Consider the following 26,559-nt stretch of genomic DNA (forward strand, 5'->3'; position numbering starts at 1 on the left):
GAATTGTTTGCCAAGTTACATGCATGTTTGGAAATTCTGTGTTTCAGTTTCTTGCAGCTACCGTAAGGACTCAAAGGTTATGGACTTTTTATAACCGGGACCTTGTATGGACTGCATTCGGAGCCTAACCCAGGAATGAACTAAGACTGTAAAGGACTTGGGGTAGGACAGACCCCCACCTGGTTAAGGCTCCCCGTTGTGTTGGTGATATGGACACCCGGTCACAGGCCACACTGTGACCTTAAGAACTCAATCTGTGCGTCACTTTCCTGTTAATGTTTTATGGTTATGCATATTGTCTTTGTTTACTGTTTAGTCCCGGAGTACTAAATTTCACTAGGGGGGAATGTGTCACCCTGGCCTGGATGCCACAAAATGTAATTAAAGCTGTGTCTGAGAGCAGGGGGGAGGTTCTCTGGTCAGGGGAACATTAGCATGCAATGCCTCCTGTCTCAGGCCAGTAGGGGGAGCTGGCTGCCCCTATAAAAGCTGGTACTGAGGGCAGGGTTAGAGAGAACTGGACGACCTGCCTCAGCACTGAGAGGTGTCCCAGAGCAGAGAGGGACAGTTGTGTTGCACCTAAGAGGAAGTGTGGCAGGAGGAGAGCCACAAGCCAGAGACAAGAGGCGAAGAGAGCCTGTCTTGGCAGAGAAAAGACTTAATTTTACCAGACTTTGGTGTCTGAGGCTGGAAGGATTCCACATCCCCCAGCAGAGAACCAGTCCGCAAGGGACTGTACATTCCTTGGCCTAAGAAGCCTGGAGGCCCTGCCACAACCGAAGGGACCAGTAAAGCCGTACAAGGCTGGGAGCAGAAAGGAACCCACGTTGCAGGCCATACAGGCGAGAATACACGGAAAGCTCGGAAACGTGGGCTGTTACCCTATCAGGAGGAGATAGCCAGAAGGAGCGCAGAAAGCACAGTAGGCCTACACCCTCACCCTGACCAGGGCCAATTTCCCCGTTGCTCTCAGACATCCAGGTCCCCTCCTAGCCGGGACTGTTTGTGGGTCAGTTTACCTGTTTAGTAAAGACCCTGGACTGCAACCTGTTGTCTGTGTGCTCCTTGTTCCTCCAGCACTATCAGCACTGGGACTCTCACTACCATCACTCCCACCATCCACTATACTGCCCTGGGGCCGCACTCTTCCCGTGGGGAGTCACACTACCATAGCTGCACACCTCATCAGCCCCAGCGGTCTGCATGCAGCGGCGGTTCCTAATAACCGCAAATCCACGGGTGGCGTAGTCGGACATAAACATCAGCACATAACGGACTACCACTGGCCTGACCACCCTGAGCCACGGAACCGGGTTTCCACTACTACTCCCACCGTTCCCCCTGTTGCCCGGATCCGAGTGCCCCACGGCCCAGGGGGCGAGTCATACACACACGGCTCCGCTCTGTACACCTCGTACACACACGGCTCCGCTCTGTACACCTTGTACACACACGGCTCCGCTCTGTACACCTTGTACACACATGGCTCCGCTCCGTACGCCTCGTACACACATGGCTCCGCTCCGTATGCCTCGTACACACACAGCTCCGCTCCGTACACCTCGTACACACGCGGCTCCACTCCGTTCACCTCGTACACACGTGGCTCCGCTCCGTACACCTCGTACACACACGGCTCCGCTCTGTACACCTTGTACACACACGGCTCCGCTCCGTACACCTCGTACACACGCGGCTCCGCTCCGTACACCTCGTACACACACGGCTCCGCTCCGTACACCTCGTACACACACGGCTCTGCTACATCCACACTGTAAACCCCTCCTGACCCCACACATAAACTTCAGCTCATCCAGCACCATGACAACCAGCACAGCAGAGTCCTGCATCCACTGAGGCCCCTGATCATGTGACCCCTGACTCCTCCCCTCCTGTGACCTCATCACAGCTCCTGTGCGCACAGAGCAGCCATATATGTGGTGGCGGCTCTGCAGGTGGAGGTATGTGGTGGCGGCTCTGCAGGTGGAGGTATGTGGTGGTGGCTCTGCAGGTGGAGGTATGTGGTGGCGGCTCTGCAGGTGGAGGTCGGTGCCGTCTCCATTACTCTCTAGCAGGATTCGGCTTTGGTCTCTTGGACGTCGTCTTCTGCTCGTGTTCTTCATGTAATGAAGGATCCTCCAGACGTCTCCAGCAGCCGCTCCCTGGATCACACGCAGCACATTGAGGCCATTAGTGAATGATCCTTTTCCTTTTCTCGTTAATGTGAAGAAATGAGTTTGTTGTGAAATCGCCCAGAAGTGAGAATCTCCCTAATAACAGACGGAGTCCTGTGACCCCACTATAACACATGTCTCCAGCCTCAGAGCAGAGCGTGGCCTGACAGGACTTTGGGGTCTTATCTGCTGTTTCAGGTCACTTCTTCTAACTGTTTTAGAAACCTGAAGGGGTTAAAAGAAGTTGAAAAAACTGAACATGTGAACAGCGAGTTGTTTTTACATCATTATCTTCCATCTTCTAGAAAATTTACCTTAAACCTTAGTGGATGGATAAGGACAAGAAGAAGATGGCGGAGAGGATATTACACCTCACCCTAGAGATCCTCTTCCGGCTTACTGGAGAGGTGAGAGATTCTGATGACGTCACATTACATCATTCTTATCTATGGGAATAACAGATGGACAGAACTGGAGAGGTGAGGACTCTGGAAATGTCTGGAGTGAGATTAATGTGTCTCTCCATAACCAGGATTACACAGTAGTGAAGAAGACCTCTAGTGAGCGCTGTCAGGACCCTGTGTCTGAGGGATGGGGAAGACCCCTGAGCCCAATCACAAGGCCTCCACCTCACCCCCTGATAAATGAGGACATCAATGACCAGAAGATCCTAGAACTCACCTACAAGATGATTGAGCTGCTGACTGGAGAGGTGACACTGCTGGGACATTATACAGTAATGCTATGAAGGGATCGGGGGGGATGACGGTATCATTGTATGTGTCAGGTTCCTATAAGGTGTCAGGATGTCGCCGTCTATTTCTCCATGGAGGAGTGGGAGTATTTAGAAGGACACAAAGATCTGTACAAGGACGTCATGATGGAGGTTCCCCAGCCCCTCACATCACCAGGTAATAGACAGGACTAAACACACACACGGCCTATAATTATCTGTATGTAAAGAATGAATTCAGTCCCTGTATGTGTTTCCTCCAGATCTATCCAGTAAGAGGACAACACCAGAGAGATGTCCCTGTCCTCTTCTTCCACAGGACTGTAAACAAGAAGATCCCAATTTTCTTCAGGATCATCAGGTAGATGCAGATAAGATGTCATGAGATCTCCCTTATGATGTGTAGACGGCTGTGAAGGTCTTGTGCTCAGTCTTGTTTTATCCACTAGTATTATATGGTTTATACTTGTGTAATGAGAACGGTGGAGATGGCAGGATTAGAGCTGATCATAGATGGGACTTCTCCATCTGTCTGTGACTTTTACAATATTTGTTTCAGGGTGAAGATCTGACCCATATTAATACTACAGAGACATATGGGAAGGGTGATGAGTGCTGTAAAGAGGAGATTCCTACATATGACTACCCAGGTGAGTAGTGACCACTAAATGCAGAGAAGTCACAGATCCTGTGGTCATTATATTATGAGTTTGATCACACAATTAATTGACGTGCATTTTACTTGCAGATAGATTTGATGCATAACAAAAAAGCTTTTTTTTTATACCTTCTTTGATTAACGCATTTTGGTAGCAAAGTTTCAGTGGTTAAATGTAATTTTATTTGCTGCAGAAAGGCGCCATGTCTCCAATTGTAATATAGTTGTGAGTTGCCAGATTACAGCTGAATGTCAAGAAGAGAGCCGGGTCACACACAGAAGTCAGGCAGGTGGATATCTAAGCTGGAGAAGCCAAGGTCAATATCTAGCAGCAGTACACGTCCCTGAAGAGCAGTCAAGTGAAAAGCCAAACCGTTTTGAGGTCAAGAAGAAGTATGTAGTCCGATCAGGAAAGGGTTTATAAGTAAAGATGCGTGAACTTGTTCGGAAAACGTCCGCCAATCTCAAAGTCGACACGAACATGGCACATTCAGATTCGTGGTCGGACCCCCGCGCATTTTCCTCAAAATCGGCAAAATTCGGCCAAAGTTTGGTAAATGATAGAGTTTCCACTAATGTTTTTGTTAGGACTTTGTCTAGGATAGTGGTTCTGTATGATGTGTGGGGATGACATGTTTGATGAGGGGAGAGGAGCGGCAGACTGTTATCCATTTTTTTTGTTGTTTATTAACTTAATGTGTGGAGATTCCAGCAGCCAATCAGGGTGCAGAAACCATCCACAACGTCCAGAAACAAGGGCTTGTGTCATTGGCTGCCGAAGCCACATGTCCCTCACCATATAAAAAGCAGACATGTGGCTTTGGCGCTATTTTGTCAGTGTAACAGCATAGTGAGGCTGCTGCTGTAAGTAGTCATTTCGTTAGCTAGGCGGTTTTTTGTCAGCTAGTTCAGATAGATAGGATCTTGTGTCAAATCGACCTTCCAGCAGATCAATCCTTTGTGCTAGTTGTGTGGTCCGACCAACAGTCCACAGTTCAGCAGATCAATCCTTTGTGCTAATTGTGTGGTCCAGCCAGCAGTCCACATTTCCGCTTCTAAATCCTTTGTGCTAATTGTGTGGTCCAGACAGCAGTCCACATTTCAGCATTTAAATCATTTGTGCTAATTCTGTGGTCTAGCCACACTATCTCAGCAAATAAATACTGATTGTTATTTTAGTGACAGGTGACTGACAGGTCTGGGTCTAGGGTTGTGAAACAGCTGGTTAAAAGAGGGGAAGGGTACATCCAACATGAGTGGGGAAAGCAAGGTCGTGGTGGAAGGGGGAATAGGCTTGGTGTTCGAGGTGTATGTGTATCCAAAGACAACTGACAACTTCTGTTACTGGACGGACTACTCCACTCCCTTTCTTTGGCAGTTGCACAGCAATGCGCCTTGTAGACCAGGCCAGAAAGAGCATGTCCTCCAATAGATGGCAAGCACTGCATCAAGTGTCCTCTTCCTCCACCTTAACATCACACACAGTACAATCCTCAGAGATGGCACCCCAATAATCCTTGTTTCCCCCCACGTCACAACTCTTCAACCGTCCAACTGACTGTCCGAAACCACAGATGGGTGAGTCTGCAGAGCTGTTCACACATTCAATTCCATGGGCATCAGAGGTCTGCTCCAAAGGTTTACAGACTCAAGAGGAGGAAAGCATCTGCACTGATGCCCAAATTATTTTTCAGTTGGATCCGGGGCCGAACGAAGTAGGGTCCAAGCAGAATCCAGGCCCTCGTCACCAGACGTTAACCCCTGGGGGTGGAGGTGATCCTGATGAGTACGGACTGTACTGTGCTGTCAGGGCAGGAAGAAGAGGAGGGTGACTCTCGGGGCAAGGAGTGGGAGAATAGAATGGATAATGATGAGGTTCTAGATCCTAACTGGTGTAAACCCAGAGGCACACAGCTGAGTAGTTCAGCAGAGATGATGGAGGAGGAGGAAGACGAGGAGATTACCTTGCAGCTTCAGGCACAGACACGGAGTGGTGCAATCACGACAAACACTGCATCCTCAGCCACAGCTCTGGCTGTGGCCAGCAGTGGTCGCGGGTCTGCAGTTTGCAGGGGCAGCAAGGGTTGCCTATCCTGGGCCTTTTTTGAGACCTCAAAGGATGACCAAACTCACGTTATCTGCCAACTTTGTAAAAAAACAATTCAGTTGAGGCAAAAATTCCAATAATTTGACTACTATAATAATAATAATTTAATAATTTTTATTTATATAGCGCCAACACTTTACAATTAAGCGGGGGCATGTACAGACCATAAATTCAATACAATTTAAGACAGTTTAAACAATTACATTAGGAGTGAGGTCCCTGCTCGCAAGCCTACATTCTACAAGGAAATGGGCAGACACAATATGTGAAAAGTGCTTCTTATTTCAGGTCTGTCAATTATAATAAATAGGGATTTTCATATAAAGCTGTATGATCCGGTCATGCCAGTATGTTTAAGTTCAATACTCAAGTACCGAGTAGGGAGCAGATTCTGAAAAATATTTAGAAGGAGGGAACAGGGGAAAGTTAGTTTACTGAGTAGTTAAGGTGGTGGGCTTGTTTAAATAGATGGGTTTTTAAAGCGCGCTTGAAGACATGGGGGCTAGGCATCAGTCGGATCGCCTGGGGTAGCGCATTCCAGAGGACTGGTGCAGCGCAAGAGAAGTCTTGGAGACTTAGGTGGGAGGTTCGGATTATGAGGGATGTTAGTCTTAGGTCATTTGTAGAATGGAGGGCACGTGTAGGGCGATAGGCAGAGATGAGAGAGGAGATATAAGGCGGTGCAGAACTGTGGAGAGCTTTGTGGGTGAGAGCGATGAGTTTATATTGGACCCTGTAGCGGATGGGCAACCAGTGTAAAAACTGGCACAAGATGGAGGCATCGGTGAAGAGGCTCGACAGAAATACGACCCTGGCTGCCGCATTCAGGACGGATTGGAGAGGAGAAAGTTTGGTAAGAGGGAGACCGATCAGAAGAGGTGTTGCAGTGGTCCAGACGAGAGTGAATAAGAGTGACAGAGTTTTAGCAGTTTGAAAGGTGAGAAAAGGTCGGATTCTGGAGATGTTTTTAAGATGCAGGTGACAAGATCAAGTGAGTGATCGGATATGGGGAGTAAAGGAAAGGATAGTGTCGAATATGACCCCAAGACAGCAGGCGTGCTGCTTGGGAGTTATGGTTGAACCCTCCAAGGTAATTTCAATGTTAGGTATAGGTAGGTTAGTAGAGGGGATAAACACAAGAAGTTCAGTTTTAGAGAGATTCAGTTTAAGATAGAGGGAGGACATGATGTTAGAGACAGTGGACAGACAATCCTTGGTATTTTGTATTAGGGTATGGGTGATGTCAGGTGAAGAGGTGTATAGTTAGGTTTCGTCAGCATAGAGATGATACTGGAACCCAAATCTGCTGATTGTTTTTTCAATAGGGGCAGTGTATAGAGAGAAGAGGAGGGGGCCTAGGACTGAGCCCTGCGGGACCCCGATAGTAAGGGGATGAGGAGAGGAAGAGGAGCCGGCAAAAGATACCGTGAAGGAATGGTCAAAGAGGTAGGAGGAGAACCAGGAGAGAACGGTGTCCTTGAGGCCAATAGAGTGGAGCATAGTGAGGAGGAGCTGGTGATTCACAGTGTCAAATGCAGCAGAGAGATCCAGGAGAATCAGCAGGAAACAGTGACCTTTGGATTTAGCTGTTAGTAGATCATTAGAGACTTTAGTTAGGGCAGTTTCAGTGGAGTGTAAGGAGCGTAAACCAGATTGTAGAGGGTCGAGGAGAGAGTTATCTGAGAGATAGCGGATTAGACGGGAGTGAACCAAGCGTTCCAGGAGTTTAGAGATGAAAGGAAGATTAGAGACAGGTCTGTAGTTAGCAGCGCAGTTCTGGTCCAGGTATGGCTTTTTAAGTAAAGGGGTTATGATGGCATGTTTAAATGAGGAGGGAAAAATACCTGAAGAAAGAGAGAGGTTAAATATTTTAGTCAGGTGAGTGGTGACCACCGGTGAGAGAGACTGCAGGAGATGTGAAGGAATGGAGTCACTGTTGCAGGTTGTAGGTCGAGAAGAAGTGAGGAGCTGGGTAACTTCTTCTTCTGTAACAGGCTCAAAGATGGCTAGTGAGCTTGAAGTGCGGCAGGGATTCTTCTTCTGTAACAGGCTCAAAGATGGCTAGTGAGCTTGAAGTGCGGCAGGGAAGGGGAACCAGGCACTGAGGAGATTGGGCTGAGATGTCCTGATGGATGTGGTTGATTTTTTTTCTAGGAAATAAATGGCCAGATCCTCACTGCTGAGGTTGGTGGTGGGGGCTTGTGCTTTAGGTTTCAGCAGGGAGTTTAAGGTTTCAAAAAGTCGTTTTGGATTGTTGGACAGTGAAGTGATGAGAGTGGTGAAGTAGGATTGTTTGGCCAGAAGAAGGGCAGAGTTATAGGTTTTGAGCATGAATTTATAGTGGATGAAGTCCTCTGCTAAAAGATTTTCTCCACTGACGCTCAGCACACCTTGAGCAACGCTGAAGAAAGTGTGTTTGCATTGTGTGCCAGGGCTGCCTTTGTCTGTGTTGGGTCTTTCTGTGTGTAGAAGGTGCTGCTTCATCTAGGGCGCTCTTCAGTGTATTATTGTAGTGTGACAATGCTAAGTCCGGGCAGGAGAGGGAGGAGATGGGGGCTAAAGATGTGTGGAGATTGTCCATAAGCTGCTGGGTATTAATGGTACGTGTATTCCTATAAGTGTGGTAAGTGGGGGTGTCCCGGGTGAGGAGACAGTTCTTGACAGAGAAGGAAAGAAGGTTGTGGTCCGAGAGCGGGAGAGGGGAGTTATTAAAGTCATGCAGCGAGCAGAGACGGGAGAAGACCAGGTCCAGAGTATTTCTGTCTTCATGCGTAGGAGAATTAGGTAATTGTGAGAGGCCGAATGAGGAGGTTAGAGAAAGTAGATGAGAGGCAGATTGGGAGAGGGGATCATTGATGGGGATATTAAATCTCCCATGATGATGGTGAGGATGTCACAGGATAGAAAGTGAGGAAGCCAGGTGGCAAAGTGATCTAGGAAATGGCGGGAGGAGCCTGGAGAGCAATACACAACCGCCACTCGCAGGGAGAAGGGTTTGAAGAGTCTGATGGTGTGCACTTCAAAGGAAGGAAACATAAGTGAGGGAACTGGGGGGATGACCGGGAAAGCACATTGTGGTGAAATCAGACCAACACCTCCACCCTGTCTATTCTCAGGTCTGGCGGTATGTGAAAATTTCAGCCCACCAAATGAGAGAGCAGCAGCTGCGGTGGTGTCTGAATGCTGGATCCAGGTTTCAGTAATAGCCAGAAGGTTAAGGGAATTAGAGAGGAAAAAATTGTGAGTGTAAGTTAGTTTGTTACACACAGACTGTGCATTCCAGAGAACACAGTGGAAAGCAATAGAAGAGGGCATGCACTGAATGTTAATAAGGTTAGCAGGGTTTCTATAGGCAGCTGGAGGAGAGTGGTGTATGCTAGTGGAGGGAGGCCCAAGATTGGGGGAGATGTCGCCAGCGACTAGTAGAGGGAGAAAAGAGTGAAGGTGGTGCAATGATTTGTATGAACGTTTTGAGTGCTGTATGGAGGTATGGAGATAGTGGATGGTTTGGAGTGGGTGAGAAAGGTCAGTAGAGCCTCAGTGTTATACATGGTAGAGGGGAGAGAGGAGGAGTTGATATGCAGAGAGTGCACAGAATGTGTTTAAAGGGCGGGCGAGATGTGAGAAAGCAGAGGTTAAAACAAGTAAGAAGCAGATTGCTATGACGAATGCATAATGCAATACAACTGATCAAGAAGCAGCATGTATGTATGAATATCTCATGCACCTTACCTGTCTCCTGCCCTGTCTAACTGCTGTTGTATAACTGCTTATTAAAAGCACTTTAAGCTATTGCACTTAAAGTCTGTTGCACGTGTGACCCAGCATGCGTGCTATCCTGAGCCAGAGCTGAATATATGTATGAACTGGCACATGCGCGATCAACATGCGTTAGTTAGAATCTCACTATGCTAAAATGCGGACTAGCGGGCCTCGCCAACCACCGGCCGCCCCATCAACCACATCTGCTGCTTCTTCCTCCTCCATCACCGTGGCAAGTGTTCTCACACAGGTCTCCGGCCTCAGAACCTCCACTTGTTTATCCGGTACAGTCGGGGTGAGTGAGTGCCCGTCAGCTGTTACGGAAGTGGACGTGCCTGCTGTTTTTCACCGATCTCAGACACCAAGCACACCACATCCTTCTCAATTCACCATAACATCTCTGCCTGTACCTCACTCACAGTCCAGCAGTTTGTCGTGTTCACCCTACACCACCCTCTCAGCACAGCAGCCAGTCCTCGGTCCCTCAGTTGTGATCACGTAAAAGATTGTTTCCTCCTACACATGCCAAAGCTAAGAGCTTGAACTTCACCATCTCCAATCTGTTGGCTACGGAAATGCTGCCTTTCTTACTGGTGGATACAGACGGTTTCCGAAATCTGATGGCCATCGCAGTCCCCCCAGTACCAGCTGCCCAATCACCATTACTACTCTAAGAAAGCTGTGCCTGTGCTACAAAAGCATGATGCATACATCACCGGTTCCTTGAAAAAAATCTATGTCTGCCAGGGTACATTTCACCACAGACGCCTGGACGAGCAAGCATGGCCAGGGGCATTACATCTTGCTGACTGGGCACTAGTGACTCTGGTGGCTGTGGGGGCAGGCGGGGAAGGGTTTGCTCTACAAGTCTTGGAATTCCCAAGGTTTGCGGGACAAACCTCTGCATGTAACACTGCTTCTCCCTCCTCCATCTCCTTTAGGGCCTTCACCTGTGCCTTAAACCTATGCCTTAATGAGACCCGCGTTCCAACAGTGGACAGAGAATACCCTCAACTGCGTACTGCGCAGCCAGGGCTAACCCCAGTCAGGCAGTGTTTAAATTTATATGCCTTGGAGACCACAGTCACACAGCTCAAGAGTTGTGGACAGCTATCCAGGCCTAGTTTGAGCAATCGCTGTCTCCACTGACCTTGGAGCCATGTCCTCAACCTGTTGGTAAAGCAATTTCTTCTCCAATATCCCAGCCTAGATGTGCTGCTGCAGAAAGCACGTCAATGTGTTCTCACTTTTGCAGTTCGCACCCCACGGGTCATCGACTTACATCATTACAGAGGTCTTTCGGCTTACTGGTTAACCGGTTGATATGCAATGTGCCAATATGATGGAATTCCACTCTGCACATGTTGCGACAAGCCTTGGTGAAGTATGTAATTTTGCATAGCCTGGGCCAACGCAGTACGGACGTGGTGCGAATCACGCTTGGGGAGTTGGCACAGATTTCGAAATGGTTAGCGCTGAGTATGCCGTCATCAGTATCACTATTCTGGTCATCTACATGCTGAAGCACACATTGAATAGTCTGCAGGAGGAGGTGGTGGTCCCAGAGGAAGAGGAGGATGCGTAAAGGATAACAATATTTCTAAGTTCCGAACTGTCGTCGCACAGGCTGGTGCCATGGAAGGGTGGATTACAGTGATCGAGGGGTCTCATGATACCAGACAAACTGTTAGTGAAGGTGCAGGAACCGGCGAACAAATGGAGGAGGACGACGAGGAAATGGTGATGGGAACGCAACAGTCAGGAGATGAAGAGGATAATGATCCCCCCCCCCTCTGTTGTCCATGGTTGGTGGGAGGGGACAGAGGAAGCAACACATCATGGACTTGGACCTCATGGAAGCGCCCGACACATGAGCGCTTTCTTGCTGTACTATCTGCAACATGATGGCCGTATTGTTAGGATTAGAAATAATGCTGACTACTGGGTTGCTTGTTACGATACTGGCGTAGTACTGTTGGAAACCAGTGGCCAAAGGAGCACCAGCAGGAACAGCAAGCAAGTGGTAGTAAAAGTTCTTGGAAATAGCAAGAAGTTTGCAGGATACAATCCAGGGTGAATAGAACAGTCTGGGTAAGAATGTTCCAGAGCTGGAGACTGAAACTAGGCTAACAACTAGACACACTACTCAAGCAATGAGTGAGAGATCCATGTGGCTTTAAATAGGCCCAAACAGGAAACAAGATGGATTCCATAGATTCAGAATCTGCCATCTTGGTAAAGGGCAATTGCAGAACACAACAGCAGTCTCCTGTGGTAAGGAGTGAACACAATATTAAAGTGAACAATAACGGCCACTAGTGGTCAAACTGTAGAAGGGCAACAGAAATCCTGACATTGCCACTCCGTTAGATTCACGATACAAGAGTAAATTTTGCCAGATGCTTTTTCCTCTAGAAAGGGACACCTGCATGCTGGAGTATCGAAACACACTTGTAGACCATCTTAAGAGTGCTTTTCCCCAAGACAGCAGTGAGGCACACAATGTGCATCGCAGTTCTAGACTTCCAATCCTGGGAACGTCAAGTTGTCAACGCAAAAACATTAGCAGCAGCAGGGGTAAGTGGCACAGGCAATTTCTGTGAGTTGTTTCACACATTTTTTAGACCAGTTTGTTCACCAGCAGAACAGAGTACAAGTCTGACGCATAATGAACAACTGGAGAGGATGGTGCAGGAGTATCTCAAGCTCAATATCAATGCCATAAGAGGGGATTGGACCCTTTTGCATTTTGGTCTTCAAAAATGGAAGAGTGGCCTGAGCTCACTTGTCACGCCTTGGAGGTTTTGTCATGCCCGGCAGCCAGCGTTCTCTCAGAACGTGTCTTCAGCGCTGCTGTGGGTGTCATGACTAGAGATGAGCGTTGTTCGACTCGAACTGTTCGCCAATCTCAAATTCGAGCTGTTTTGGGCAGTGTTCGAGCCGTTCGGCGAACACGAACGATTTGAGAAAAATTCGGCTGTTCGAGGTTATGTTCGATAACTGTTCGTGCACCAAAATCATAACTGGATTTTTTCTCAGTAATGATGAAAATTAATGTTAATACGCAGTTTGAGTGTACAGCGGGGTGGGGGGAGGGGCAGGGGATGGATCTCTGCAGGAATAATGAAGATCTCCATTTTTTTTTCTCTTTCCCGCATTTACAGTGGGGAGGTGCAATCTGTCAGCCTATCAGCAGCTCACACACGGAGCGAAGTGCTTTTTTTCACACAAGCAAGGGCATGTGTCATTGGCAGTATATGTCACATGTCCTTGCCCTATAAGACCAAGCCATTTTCCCCGTCGCCACCATTTTCTCACTGCTGCAGCTGCGTGTTAGACGCACCGCTGTTGCTGTGTGCGCTATACCTTGTTAATTTCAAGCCAATTTTCGCACAAATCTACAGATAGCTTGGGAGTAGGAATAGTTGTGATTGCAGTCCTTTTAAGGACTAGGTTACAGCATTTCCTACGACTTTTATCAGGCTGGTCTGTGCTCTTAAATAGATAGATTGTGGGAGAAAAGACTAATTGTAATTGCAGTCCTTTTCAGGACTAGGTTACATCAGTTCCTATCAGTTTTTGCCAGGCAGGTCTGTGCCAGTGCTGTGCAAATTTTTTTCACAGCATTTGGCTGAATCTAGCAAAGCTAATCCTTTTTGGCCTATTGCAGAGTGTGTTAGTCAGTGGAGTAGCCTATCTGTGTTGCAAGATATACCACCTGTGTATAGAATACCAATTTTTTTACTGCACCTAGTGAAGTAAAATCTTTTGGGCATAGCATCATTCTATTAGTCCATCTATACTGACCTCCATCAGGTTGCAAATTGAATATAATTTTTTTCTGCATCTAGCTCTGAAAAAATATTTGGCCTTCTAGCAGTGTGTGGGACTTTCTCTATTAGTCCATCTATACTGACCTCCATCAGGTTGCAAATTCAAAATAATTTTTTATCTGCATCTACCTCTGAAAAAATATTTGGCCTTCTAGCAGTGTGTGGGACTTTCTCTATTAGTCCATCTATACTGACCTCCATCAGGTTGCAAATTAAAAATAATTTATATCTGCATCTAGCTCTGAAAAAATATTTGGCCTTCTAGCAGTGTGTGGGACTTTCTCTATTAGTCCATCTATACTGACCTCCATCAGGTTGCAAACTGAATATATTTTTTTTCTGCATCTACCTCTGAAAAAATATTGGGCTTCTAGCTGTGTGTGGGACTTTCTCTATTAGTCCATCTATACTGACCTCCATCAGGTTGCAAATTCAAAATAATTTTTTGTCTGCATCTAGCTCTGAATAAATATTTGGCCTTCTAGCAGTGTGTGGGACTTGTTCTATTAGTCCATCTATACTGACCTCCATCAGGTTGCAAATTGAATATAATTTTTTTCTGCATCTAACCCAGACAATAGTTTTGGCCTAATACCAGTTTGGCCACTCAACTCTGCTCGGTTCCCATCCATTGTTTTTTTGTGCAAACAACTCCAGAGTTGTGAATTAGTTAACCACCAAAATGAGTGGAAAAAGGCCTGCTGCTGGTGGAAAGGGGAGTAGGCGTGTTGGGAAGGGGAAAAAAGGTTGTGTCCGTGGGGTAGGTGTTAAAGCAACAGTAACATCTGCAGAAGAAAGACCATCTTCCAGCCAAACTAAAATGTCTACTTCTTTTAGCAGACAATGTGATAAGATCCCTTTCTTACGGCCACGCCAATCGCTACAAATTCCAGATGAGGCACAAAAACAGCAGGTGCTTCAACGGATATAAAGTGCTCCTTTAAGTGGGCTCACCTCCACATCAACTTCAACATCACAAATACTCCAGTCCTCAAAGGTGTCACCCCAATCGCACTTGCTTCCTCACAGCTCCCAAATCTCCAGCTGCCCGTCTGAGTATGAGGTAGAACAGATGGTTGAGTCTGCAGAGCTGTTTACTCATACTATAGCCTGGGAATCAGAGGTCGACTCCAGCGCTTCTGTGAATCCAGACGAGGAAATGATCTGCACTGATGCCCAGAATCTTTATGAGTCGGATCCAGGACCAGACGCAGAAGGTTCTGACCATAATGTAGACCCTCATTCCCAAACTGTAACTCCTGTTGGTGGAGACAATGAGGAAGACGATGATGAGACTCAAATACCTGATTGGAGCGACAACTTTAGTTTTTTGTCAGGGCAGGAACAGGTTGGCTCTGAGGACGACGGGTGTGATAACGCACAGGGTGATGATGATGAGGTTGGAGATCCCACTTACTGTCAACCCACAGTCAGCCAAGAGATGAGGTCAGCAGAGGAGGTGGAGGAAGATGCTAGTGACGACGAGGTCAGGTTGCGCCTTCCTGGACAGAGACGTAGTACTGGAAGCACGTCAACAACTGCATCCTCAAACACAACTCTGCCTCTCACCACAAGTCGTGGTGGCTCTTCAGGTCGCATGGGTGCTAAGCCTTGCATAGCCTGGGTATTTTTTCAGATCGATAAAGATGACCCAACTCGTGTTATCTGTAACATTTGTCAGCAAAAGCTAAGTAGAGGCCAAAAAATACATAGTTTGAGTACTTCATGCATGAACCGGCACATGGACATGAAGCATAAGTTGCAGTGGGAAGCTCAGTGTGCTACAATGCGGCCTAGCCGGCCGGGCCGACCACCGTCTGCCATATCTTGTGCATCCGCGGCCTCTTCATCCTCTGTGACTGGGGGGACAGCAGTCACACCTGTTTTGGGGCGCAGACCTGCCACCTCTTTACCCGCAACAGCCAGCGTGATTGGCAGGTCATCATTTTCTTTGGAGGTGGTAACACCAGCTGGTGTTGAGCGCTGTCCGACATCGATAGCACCACCTTTGGATCAAGGCAACCTAACATGTCCGCCTGCATCTTCCTCACAGACCGGCAGTTTGCCGGGGACACCCTTATCAACCCCGTCTAAGCACAATAGCCAGCCCTCGGTCCCTCAGATGTGGACAAGTAAAAGACCATTTCCTCCTAGCCATGAGAAAGCTAAGAGGTTGAATTTCACCATCTGCAAGCTCTTGGCTACAGAAATGCTGCCTTTCCGCCTGGTGGACACAGAGGATTTTCGAGACCTTATGTCCGTCGCAGTGCCCCAGTACCAGATGCCCAGTCGGCACTACTTCTCAAAGAAAGGTGTGCCTGCGCTCCACCAGCATGTCGCACACAACATCACCGCTTCTTTGAGAAACTCTGTGTGTGACAGGGTGCATTTCACCACAGACACTTGGACGAGTAGGCTTGGACAGGGGCGTTACATGTCGCTGACTGGGCACTGGGTAACTATGGTGACAGCAGGACAAGGGGCTGCTGTCCAAGTCTTGCCGTCCCCACGAGTTGTGCGTCAATCCTCTTTATGTCAAAGTTCCTCCACTGCTTCTGCCTCCTCAACCTCCTCTCGGTCTTCCACCTGCACCCAAAGCCTGTCTGGTCATGCCACAAGCTTTCTAACTGCGCAGAAGGGATCCTGCACACCTCCTTACTATGCTGGCAGTAGGGCTCAACGTCATCAGGCGGTTTTTACTTTGAAATGTCTGGGAAATGTGAGTCACACAGCTGAGGAGTTGTGGTCAGCTCTGGAGAACCAATTTCATGAATGGTTGTCTCCACTGGACCTGAAACCAGGGAAGGCCGTGTGCGACAATGCTGCAAACCTGGGTGCGGCCCTTCGCCGGGGCAATGTCACACACGTGCCTTGTATGGCTCACGTGTTGAACCTGGTTGTCCGGCAATTTTTAGCCCACTATCCCAGACTAGATGGCCTTCTGCAGAGGGCACGGTCGCTGTGTGCTCACTTCCGCCGTTCGCATCCCGCAGCTCAGCGACTTACATCTCTACAGAAGTCGTTGGGCCTGCCACTTCACCGGCTAAAATGCGATGTGCCTACCCGGTGGAATTCAACTCTGCACATGTTGCAGCGACTGTGGCAGCACCGACAAGCCCTGATGCAATACGTTCTGACGTATAGCCTGGGCCAACGAGATCCAGAGGTGGGGCAAATCACGCTGGAGGAGTGGTCTCAGATCAGGGACCTATGCACCCTTCTGCACAGTTTTGAAATGGCGACGAAGATGTTTAGTGCTGACTATGCCATTATCAGCATGACTATTCCGGTGATTTACATGCTGGAGCACATGTTAAACAGAATTCGGAGTCAAGTGGTGGCACAAGAGGAGGTGGAGGAAGTAGAGGAGGAGGAGTTGTATGCGGAAGGGCTAACATCTGCAAGGTCCAGACGGTCGGCAGCACCAAGGCGGCAGGCATGTGAGGGTGGGGGAGATGGTTTGACCAGGGCGCATGGTAGCAGCCAAACTAGTGAGGAAGGTGCAGGAGCCCAGGAAGAAGTGGAGGACGAACTGATGGAAGACTCATCAGATGAGGGAGACCTTGATCACATTTCTGTTGTGCGAGGTTGGGGGGAGAGGACAGAGGAAGGAAGCATGATTGTTACCTCGCCACCAACACAACAGGGACTTGGTGCTCCTGGATGCGCAACACACGAGTGCCTTCTTGCTGCACTACCTGCAACATGACCCTCATATTGTCAGAATTCGAAGTAATCATGACTACTGGGTTGCCACACTCTTAGATCCCCCAAACTTTTCGATCAACCTTTTCATTTTAATAAAGACCAAAAAAATGGTCATTTTTGCAATTATAAGCATTAGCAGGTTATTAGAAACTGAAATCAAACAGTTTTCAACTCAAAACTTTATTCTAGGTGATGTTACATTTTCACATAGGACCCCTTGTTCGAAAGGAGCTTCTGAACTCTCTCGTCCATTGAATTTGTCAAGTTTTGGATGGTTTCTGCTTCAATTGTTTTGCATGAGGACAGAATACCCTCCCAGAGCTGTTGCTTAGATGTGAACTGCCTCCCGCCATCATAGACACTCCTTTTGATGATGCTCCAGCGGTTCTGAATGGGGTAGAGGTCAGGGGAGCATGGGGGTCACACCATAAGTTTGTCCCCTTTTATGCCCATATCAGCCAGAGATGCAGATGTTTTATGTGCAGCATGAGATGGTGCATTATCATGCAAAAAAATGATCTTGCTGTGAAATACACGGTTCTTCTTCTTGAACCATGGCAGGAAGTGCTGTTTGAGAAAATCCACATACATTATGGAGTTCATCTTTAGCGCCTTCAGGGATCCTAAAGGGGCCGACAATCTCTCTCCCCATGATTCCAGCCCAAAACATTACTCCACCTCCTCCTTGTTGGCGCTGTAGCCGTGTTTGCGTGGGGTGTCCATGAACCAGCCATCCTCCACTCCATCCATCTGGACCATCGAGCGCTGCACGGCACTCATCCGTGAACAAAACAGTTTTGAAATCAGTCTTCATGTAATGTTTGGCCCACTGGAGCCGTTTCTGCTTGTGTGAAGTGGATAGAGGAGGTCGACAGGATGGCGTATGCACAGCTGCAAACCTCTGAAGGACCCTGCATCTTGTTGTTCGGGGGACGTTGGAGGCACCAGCAGCTTCAAAAACTTGTCTGCTGCTATGACAAGGCTTTTTTGCCGCTGCTCTTTCAACCTGACGTAATTGCCTGTAGGAAAGAGTCCTCAATTTGCCCTTATCAGCACGCACACGTGTGTACTGTGAATCAGCAACATACTTCTTGATTGCCAAGACACTTCATCCTGATCATCGCACAATGTTGATTGTAGTCATGCCTTGACCTAAACACTCCACAATTTGTTGCTTCTCAGCAGCCGACACATCCTTTTTCTTTCCCATTTTGGCAGAAAATGTAGGCTGCTTAATAATGTGAGACAGCCTTCTTAAGTAGTCTTGCCTTTCATTGGACACACCTGCCAAACTAATTAGCACAGGTGTCTGCAATTGCTTACAGTGATATAAAGAGCCCTGACACACATCACCATCAATGAGTTTAACTGACAAACAAACAAATTCTTCCCTTATCACTCCTAAACACTTTTTGCATAATAATTTGGAACGCGGTGTACATGTGCTTTTCCACAAAACACCAGTGGTTCACGTAGTGAATCTTACAGTAATAACTTGCCAACCGTGGTCTGTATGGAGTTGTTCAATAAAGGGCCCAAAATTAAGATAACATAGATGGGAGAGGTCTCTATGAATAGGAATTCCTAAGTATTTGATACCCTGTGAGGGCCAGGCAAAGGGAAAGTTGGACTGGATGGAATCCTATATGGATTTGGGGAGGGAGACATCGAGGGCCTCAGACTTCGCTGCATTGATTTTAAAATTTGACCATGTAACAAAGTGATCTATTTCAGCCATAACAGCATGGATGGATATATGTGATTGAGTGATATATACTAGGACATCATCAGCAAATAGAGAGCACTTGTACTCGGTGCCTCCCACCTCAATCCACCTAATATTGGGGTTATGGCGAATTGATGAGAGCAGGTGCTCCGTCACTAGGATGTATAAGAGAGGGGACAGAGGACATCCCTGTCTTGTCCCATTGGTGATTGTGAAAGGTGATGAAAATATTCTGATGCACCCCCTGGGCCTTGGGACACCCGGAGCCGGACCCTTTTTGGTGGATTCTGGTGGTTGTAGTCTTCGTGGCGGCGACCCGGTTCCGTGGCTCAGGGTGGTCAAACCAGTGGCGGAACTATTTATGTGGTTTTGATGTTTAAATGTCCGACTACGCCACCCGTGGATTGCGGTCAGAGTGAACCGCCGCTGCAGGGCAGACCGCTGAGGCTGGTGTTGTGGGTGCAGCAGAGCGTAGCATAACTCCCCACGGGAGGAGTATAGCCTCAGGGCAGTGTATGCGGAGGATGGGGGTGATGGTGCAGGGCAACAGCAGTAACGACACGGAGTCAGTGATGCAGTCCAGGGCCTTTACTCACAGTTCTTATTATCCAGACCACGTCTGCAGGTAACGGCTGCCCACGTCGTACTGTGCTCACCAGGTGAGGGGCTCAGACAACTCCCAGATAACTTTGGAGCGCTTCACAGGACCCCCTTTGTGTGTCCTTTGTCTGGCCTTTCTTACCAACCCTTCTATCCGGCTGCCTCGGGCCTCCTCTTGGTAAACTTGGCGCCAGTTTCCCTGACCCTATGTGGTGCCTTCCTAGCGGGTGTAGCGAGGGGCTGCGCCACATAAAATGTCACAGCCTCTGGTTTCTAGCTGAGGGTCGTTTCCTGCCTCCACTAGTTTCGGGGACCGGTCTCCCCCTTTGGCCTGACCCCTCCACGCAGGTGGATTCGGGCGTGCGGTGGCGACTCGCCCGTCCGCACCCCTGGGATCCCTTCATTCCTCGTTCCTGGAGCCTTCTCCACTCCTCTTCCTTCCTTCTCCCTCTTCCAGGCCTGGGCCTCTGTTACTAGGCCCGCCTCCGGAGCAGAGCTCATGCAGAGCCCCTGCTCCCTGCCACTTCTGCTCAGACTTCTCTGCACTGAACTAAGATGGTGCCCACCTTTTATACTCCCTTCTCAATGCACCCAGGAACTGCTTCCTCCCTGCTCCTGCACTACAGGGTTCCCCTTCCTCAGTGTTCCCTCCCCCCACTCCAGCCAGGGACAGGGACTGTCGTGCCCATCTCAGAGGCATATTGGTCGCCCTGCCCCACGGCAATGTGGTGTAATGCATGCAGGTGTCGGGTCCTGATCCACACTCCATCCTTACCTGAGAGTGAGATATCACACCTCTGGGTGAGGTGCAATACCTCTGTAGCAACCGAGCCCTCAGGGTGCTACAATTCCATCTATCTTCAGCCTAGGTGACGTATTGTGATACAGGGCCATGATTTTGGCTATAAAAGGGTCCCCTAGACCCCTACCCCAAGCTTTTTAAGAGAATCATATATGGCGTGCCAGGAGACTCTATGGAATGCTTTCTCAGCATCCACCGAGAGTATCTAATTACAAATTTTTAACTGCATCTAGCCCAGGAAATACTTTGTGCCTAGTAGCAGTGTCTGCTAGTCAGCGGATTATCCCGGCTGTTAAGCAAGCTACACCACCTGTAGTTTGGACACTTAATTTTTTCAAAGGAAATGCTTCGTGACCACGGGATACTCAGTGAAGAGCATCAGGAGGCACCCCAAGGCATAGGGGCTGGGACTGGCAGTAGGATGCCTTGCGGTGGACAGCCGAGCTCGATCCTTATAAAAGCTTTTTAACTGCAGCAGCTTTAGTGGACGCTACTGGAGCTGGAATTACGCGGCTGCTGGCATGAGACTTGCCCTCCAATAGATCCTTGTAAATGGATTTAAAGTGTATTCATTCAAATTAGAGAGACAATTTAAATTAAAAAGCTTAGAGCTGCCTCCACCACAGGGGGGCTCGCTCGACCCACCAGCGGACAGGCACCAGTATTGGGAGAGGGGGGCTGGCCGTCAGGGTTCACCGCGTCTCTGGCACAAACCCGGCGACACGGAGGTGGCACGGGCAGGAGCGGACTGAATGTGTCGGCTTCTCACTTTTTGGATTTTAGAAGGGCATGACATGCCTATATCTGTGTCTCCCCCTCCTTTTACTCCTCCACCTCTTTTCTTTTCGCATGACTATATGTACTTGTCACTTTTCCATGTGTTAGTTGTGTCTTCTGAGCAGTTTGTCAGCTTTTGGACACCTTTGAAGGTGTTTTCTATGTGTTTCTATGTGTTTTTGTTTGCCTGCCATTGGTTTTAACGGTGTTCGACTAACAGTTCGGCGAACACACGGGTGTTCGACGAACCGAACCGAACTCGAACACTACGGGGGTGGCTCAATACTAGTCATGACGGATAAGTGCAGCTGGCTTTCCCATGAAAGTGTAACCCCCTGTAAAGATCTGAGGTTATGGGTTGTAAGTAATCACCTAGGCAGGCTAACGGTGCAACAATATTTTATTGATCACAGCCATGGTAATAAAGCAATTCCAGGTAAATGACCGAAATACAGTTCTCTCAGTCCTTAAATTCCCAATCTAGGTTCAGTAGTTCCACTGGCTTTGTATAACGCCATACTCACTGTCTCCCAACTTTTGGTTGGCCCACAGATTTCGTATCTCCAGCCAGTATAGTCAGTAGCCACAGTCCATGATCCTCTAGACGGCAGATACAACGATGAAAGCCCAGGTATCCAGTAGCAGCAGTAATTTTAAGAAAGTGTAAATCCAAACGACATAATCCATAATGGTAACATATTTATCCATACTGTGGTGACGGCTCCACTGTGTCCACAATCCACACCCCCTAACCTTCATCAAGATGAACAAGTCATAGATCTCCAATGACTTTTGCACCCCAATCGCAGACTGTGCAGGCTAGGCAATGGTGTAGTTTTTAGTGTGCTGCATTGATCTCGCATTATTGCAGCCTGTGACGCATTTGTCATGCCTTCTGTTGCTACTGCTGCTGATGTTACTAACAATTTTTTGAAATGTGGAGACTCCAAGTTGGGTCTCCATCTGCTGGGTTGACTGTAGTGGAAGGGGTGTCAGAGCCCCATTATACTATTTCTACTATGGTGAAATTGATGCCACTTTAGTGGTGTATGGCAATAATTTTTAGAAATGTGGAGACTTGTGGTTGGGTCTACTTCATGTGTGTTGCCTGTAGCAGGAGGGCTCTGAGCACCAGGCCTACACCTGTCACTCATCCATGTGTTACTGATCAATGTTTAAGCTAGAAATGCTGCTCTAAGCCCTGTCCTAAGCCCTGCCCCATGCATCCATGCTGTGCAATTATACTATTTGTATTCTGGGTCAACTGATGCCACTTTTCCTGTTCGGCGAGCATCGGGACATTCTCCGATCTGAACCGAACCTTGAAAGGTTTGCTCATCTCTAGTTAGAAGTAGGGTCAGGTAATAATCTAGTCAAAACCAGGTAACAGCTTAACTAAAAATTACTAATAACAGTTTCGCTAATTTGGCGCATACACAATGAACTATGTGACCCTGTGGATTTAGTGCAGCATCTCCACCAGCGCAATCCATTAGACCCTACTTTAGCGTCTGCTGTTAACATCACCGTCTTATATAATACATACAGTCATGGCCGAAAGAGTATTTTGGCAAGGTGCCAACAATTTTGTCTGGCCTATTTTTGGACTTTTTTTTTCTCTCTTTTTATTTTTGTGTTGTTCCAGTACCCACAACAGAAATAAGCGAGTGTATAACAAAACAGGAGATATACTTCATTTTCTGGAATATTTTCAAGGGCGCCAACACTTTCGACTATGACTGTATATAGAGAAATGTGAGACAATATTGAGATTAAAAATACAATTTATTAGAACGCAATTGAGAACACATAAAAATACAAAAAGTCATTTAAGAGGGATAAATGTAATCACAAAAAGACAATAGAATAGGGCATCTGGATGAGCCCCGGATAAATCCTAAGCATGCAGCCTTAAAGGGGTATTCTCACCTCCAAAATTCTACCCCAAAATATAGTAGGTGTAGTAGTAATAATAATAATAATAGCAAATACCTCCCATTAGAAATGTGGTATAGTTCTCCTGATTTTCTATGTCACTTACCCCATGTGCAGGGCATTTCAGTAGCTTAGGTATCCATGGTTATGACTACTAGCAACTAACTGTCACTATAGGAGTGGTAGTAACCATGGATACCTAATCTACTGCAATGCCCTGAACATGGAGTAAGTGACATAGCGAATCAGAAGAACTATACTACATTTCTAATTGGAGATATTTGCTTATATTATTATTATTACACCTACTTCATATTGGGATAGTTTCTCAGAGATGTGAATACCCCATCTTACATGTTTTTATGGCGTGTATTTTTCTCTGTTGCTTTAGATTGTAATGTAATAAAGCTTATTTTTAATCCTCCCTTTATCACCTCAAACGTTTCTGCCTGTATGTATTATGTTTGTCGATTGTATATTAGGGGTTCAGTACCATGGGATTTGTGAACAGATGGCTCACCACTGTCTTAGGTCATAATTTCATTATACTTTGATTTGTAAAGAATTATGTATAGAGAAATGTTATAAAATATAAGGCATTGATATTGAAAAATAATAAAATCAGTTTTATTCTTGGCAGATGACTGTGGAGTCAAACCAGATACCCATGAAGAGCGTGCCATTATTCCAGCTATACCTCCAGCCCTTCAGAGCAGAAATCAATCATCTGAGCCTTTTCAATCCGTCATCTCTTTGGATTCATCACAGACTGTTAAGCAAAATGAAAGCCAGAGAAGGGATGTCGAACATCAAATAATTCCCAGAGGGAAGAAACCATTATCCTGTTCAGAATGTGGGAAATGTTTTGAATATAAATCTAAATTGCTGACACATCAGAGAACTCACACAGGAGAAAAGCCGTTTTCATGTTCAGAATGTGGGAAATGTTTTATCCAGAGACAAGACCTTCTTAAACATCAAAGAATTCACACAGGGGAGAAGCCATATTCATGTCCAGAATGTGGTAAATGTTTTTACCAAACGTCAAATTTGCTTAGACATCAAAGAATTCACACAGGGGAGAAGCCATATGCATGTTCAGAATGTGGGAAATGTTTTAAACAGAAGTCAAATTTACATACACATTACAGAAGTCACACAGGGGAGAAGCCATATTCATGTCTAGAATGTGGGAAATGTTTCAACCAGAAATCATATTTCCTTTTGCATCAACGAATTCACACAGGGGCGAAGCCATATTCATGTTCAGAATGTGGGAAATGTTTTAACCGTAAGTCAAATTTACATACACATTACAGAAGTCACACAGGGGAGAAGCCATATTCATGTCTAGAATGTGGGAAATATTATTCCCGGGAATCATATCTTCTTCATCATCTAAAAACTCATGTAGCGATATAGTCATTTCCTTGTTTATTAAAATAATTTTGACAAATTTTACAAGAAAAAAAATCCAACAGTTACAGTCAACTTAAATTCACAGTTTTAGAAGAGAAAGAGAAACAATTTTCAGCACTAAATGATGATTAGGAAATAGAGATGAGCGAATTTTCCATTAGTCCGTGTCATGAAAACCACTAACGCTGCCACCAATCCTGGACCTAAGGACGTGGGTACAGCGGAAGCCTCTGGCCTACAACTTATTGCAAAGCAAACTTCACAGCACACTACATATGGACTGGGACACTGCTTGTTTGTGAGGTGCCAGGGCGTGGAGAAGCAGCAGCTTACCCACGGCTACTGCCTTAGGCACCATACACTGCCACCAGTCACGGTTTTACAACGCCAGCAAGTCGCCTTTACTTGGCAACACACTGGGACATATGCACATCCAGCTTTCCCAAGTTCCTGAGCAGTTCACTACTTTCACTCTGGCTACCTAGTAACACAACCAAGCTATTTTCTCTCTCAAGATTGTGGGTACGTTAAAGCAACAAAAAACAAACATATTAAATGTTAGATTTAATATCCAAAAGTAGTACAGTGCTTAAAAAGTTACAAATCGAGCAATTACAAAAAGTCATACATAAAAAAAACAGTCTAATAAAAAGAATGAATAAACCTTACATGACTGGACCATGAGATTTCTTTGCGGGGAAGATGCCACCGAAAAGGTTGTGGTACTGAACGACCATACGCATGTGGTTCTTCTTGACCTGATCTTGATAGATGGTAGAAGAGATGTTATAATGGATCTCATCAGACCCCTCACTTCCCCTTTCTGCTGAGGTAAGATGGAGACGGCTTATAATATTTGATTCTAATCCAGTTTTTGTCCTCATTTCTGATGTGGGTCATATTTTTTCCAAGGAACATTCCATAGAAGCAATATGGCCGTCATATTGCCAACACGGTACTCAGTAGTTTTACTGTTTTAATATAATTAAAACAGGGAGAGATTTGCTTGTTTATAGTTAGTATAGGTATTCCAGAACATATATACAGTATATATCCAACTGAACTAACAGTCCTTCTGAGGACTAATCCAGCTGCATATAATCAGTACTAGGCAGGAGTTAGGCAGGCAGGCAGTGTATGTGGCAGACTGCAGTGCATATAGCGCATGAGGGTCCATTGAACGTCCTGTCTGCTGCTTCTGTAAAAATTACAGATAGTTGTAGACATAACCCCAGATATCAGGGGCAAGGGCAATTTTTTTTTTTATCTTAATCCTGGTTATTTGCTTAAAAAGCAATCCAGAGTACACCATTTTTCTGCTCCATTTGCTTGGTAACACTGCAGAATACAGCCAGATCTGTTTCATATTTCAGCAATAAAAATCCAGAAATTTGAACCGAACGTGGAAAATATTGGCCTCCTTTTCCATTAAGTTGCAGTGTGTCGGTCAAGCTATTCACACTAGAATTAGTAAATTACAGGCCTGCTATTTAAAACCGTGGTTCTCTGTCAGACATATCACCTATAACAGTGTTCCAAAATTAGCCATTTCTTCCATTTTCATTTTGTTGCAGTGTTTCAGTCAAGCTATTCCCAGTCGGTCTCTGTGTAGAATAATATTAGTAAATTACAGGCCTGCTATTTTGTCAGACATATCACATATAACTGCGTTCCAAAATCAGCCATTTCTCGTGAATGTGGAAAATATTGTCCTCCATTTAAAATGGGCAAGGTGTGTGGCAAGGGACGGGGAAGTGGACGTAATGGTGATGGTGCATTCAGAGGACGTGGCCGTGGGCAAGCTGAAATTGTGCCACAACAAACACCCACATCTTGTCGCTCGACCTTCCTGTCCCAATTACTAGGTGATCACAGTACACCACTATTGAACCCAGAGCAGTGTCAAAAGGTTATTGGTTGGATAGCAGATAATGCTTCCAGTCTCTTTGCCACCACCACCACCCTGTCTTCCACACGGTCAAGTCTCAGTAGCCGTGAGTCTGGATCGCATATTCCTCACCCTGAATCTCCTTCGTCTCACCATGCCGAGTGCCCGGAGACAACTGATCCCACACTTGGACACTCAGAAGAGCTGTTCACTTTTCCATTTGTAGATTCGGGCCTCTTGCCCGGCCATCTTCAAGCGAGTGAAGAGGAGAACGCGTGTAGCGGCCCAAATATTGGCGCAGCCACGGTCACACGAAGGCAACAGTGGGAAAGTGCAATTACTGTCACAAGAGGTGGATGATGATGATGATGATGATTGTGAGGAGCTGCCCATTTTCTAAAGACTATGATACTTTTTTCCAGCAATGGACCACCATT

General features: G+C 46.8%; 3 protein-coding genes across 5 annotated transcripts in view; 2 read left to right on the forward strand and 1 right to left on the reverse strand.

Moving 5' to 3' along the window:
• The window catches only part of LOC141192387 (uncharacterized), a 391,820-nt gene that overhangs the window by 339,575 nt on the left and 25,686 nt on the right, over window positions 1-26,559 (reverse strand). The gene's annotated exons all lie outside the window — the stretch shown is intronic.
• On the forward strand, window positions 1,898-24,765 carry LOC141192337 (oocyte zinc finger protein XlCOF8.4-like). Of its 3 annotated transcripts, XM_073661852.1 has the most exons (8): window positions 1,898-1,955; window positions 2,012-2,372; window positions 2,480-2,581; window positions 2,707-2,886; window positions 2,962-3,085; window positions 3,171-3,268; window positions 3,467-3,557; window positions 23,456-24,765. In XM_073661852.1, exons 3-8 carry the CDS (start codon window positions 2,504-2,506, stop codon window positions 24,235-24,237), a joined length of 1,353 nt encoding a protein of 450 aa, XP_073517953.1. In that variant the 5' UTR covers window positions 1,898-1,955; window positions 2,012-2,372; window positions 2,480-2,503; the 3' UTR covers window positions 24,238-24,765. The 3 variants fall into 3 exon arrangements, with proteins under 3 accessions (XP_073517953.1, XP_073517954.1, XP_073517955.1); XM_073661853.1 differs by lacking the exon at window positions 2,012-2,372 and having other exon boundaries at window positions 1,910-1,989; XM_073661854.1 differs by lacking the exon at window positions 2,012-2,372 and having other exon boundaries at window positions 1,916-1,961.
• Window positions 2,016-26,559, forward strand: part of LOC141192389 (uncharacterized) — a 208,977-nt gene continuing 184,433 nt past the window's right edge. Inside the window, exon 1 of the mRNA XM_073661908.1 lies at window positions 2,016-2,045. Within this exon, the coding sequence (XP_073518009.1) occupies window positions 2,020-2,045 (26 nt within the window). The 5' untranslated portion in view covers window positions 2,016-2,019. The remainder of the gene's footprint in view (window positions 2,046-26,559) is intronic.

This window comes from Phyllobates terribilis, unplaced genomic scaffold (genome assembly GCF_046119375.1).
Source record: "Phyllobates terribilis strain yellow unplaced genomic scaffold, ASM4611937v1 Scaffold_60__1_contigs__length_8166268, whole genome shotgun sequence".
Taxonomy (NCBI): domain Eukaryota; kingdom Metazoa; phylum Chordata; class Amphibia; order Anura; family Dendrobatidae; genus Phyllobates; species Phyllobates terribilis.

Excerpts from the sequence above, each read along its gene's own strand:
- LOC141192337 (XM_073661852.1), top strand. The coding sequence starts at position 2,504 with ATGGATAAGGACAAGAAGAAGATGGCGGAGAGGATATTACACCTCACC. Across the intron at positions 3,269-3,466 it reads ATTTTCTTCAGGATCATCAG|GGTGAAGATCTGACCCATAT; the intron begins GTAGATGCAGAT and ends TATTTGTTTCAG. Across the intron at positions 3,558-23,455 it reads TCCTACATATGACTACCCAG|ATGACTGTGGAGTCAAACCA; the intron begins GTGAGTAGTGAC and ends TATTCTTGGCAG.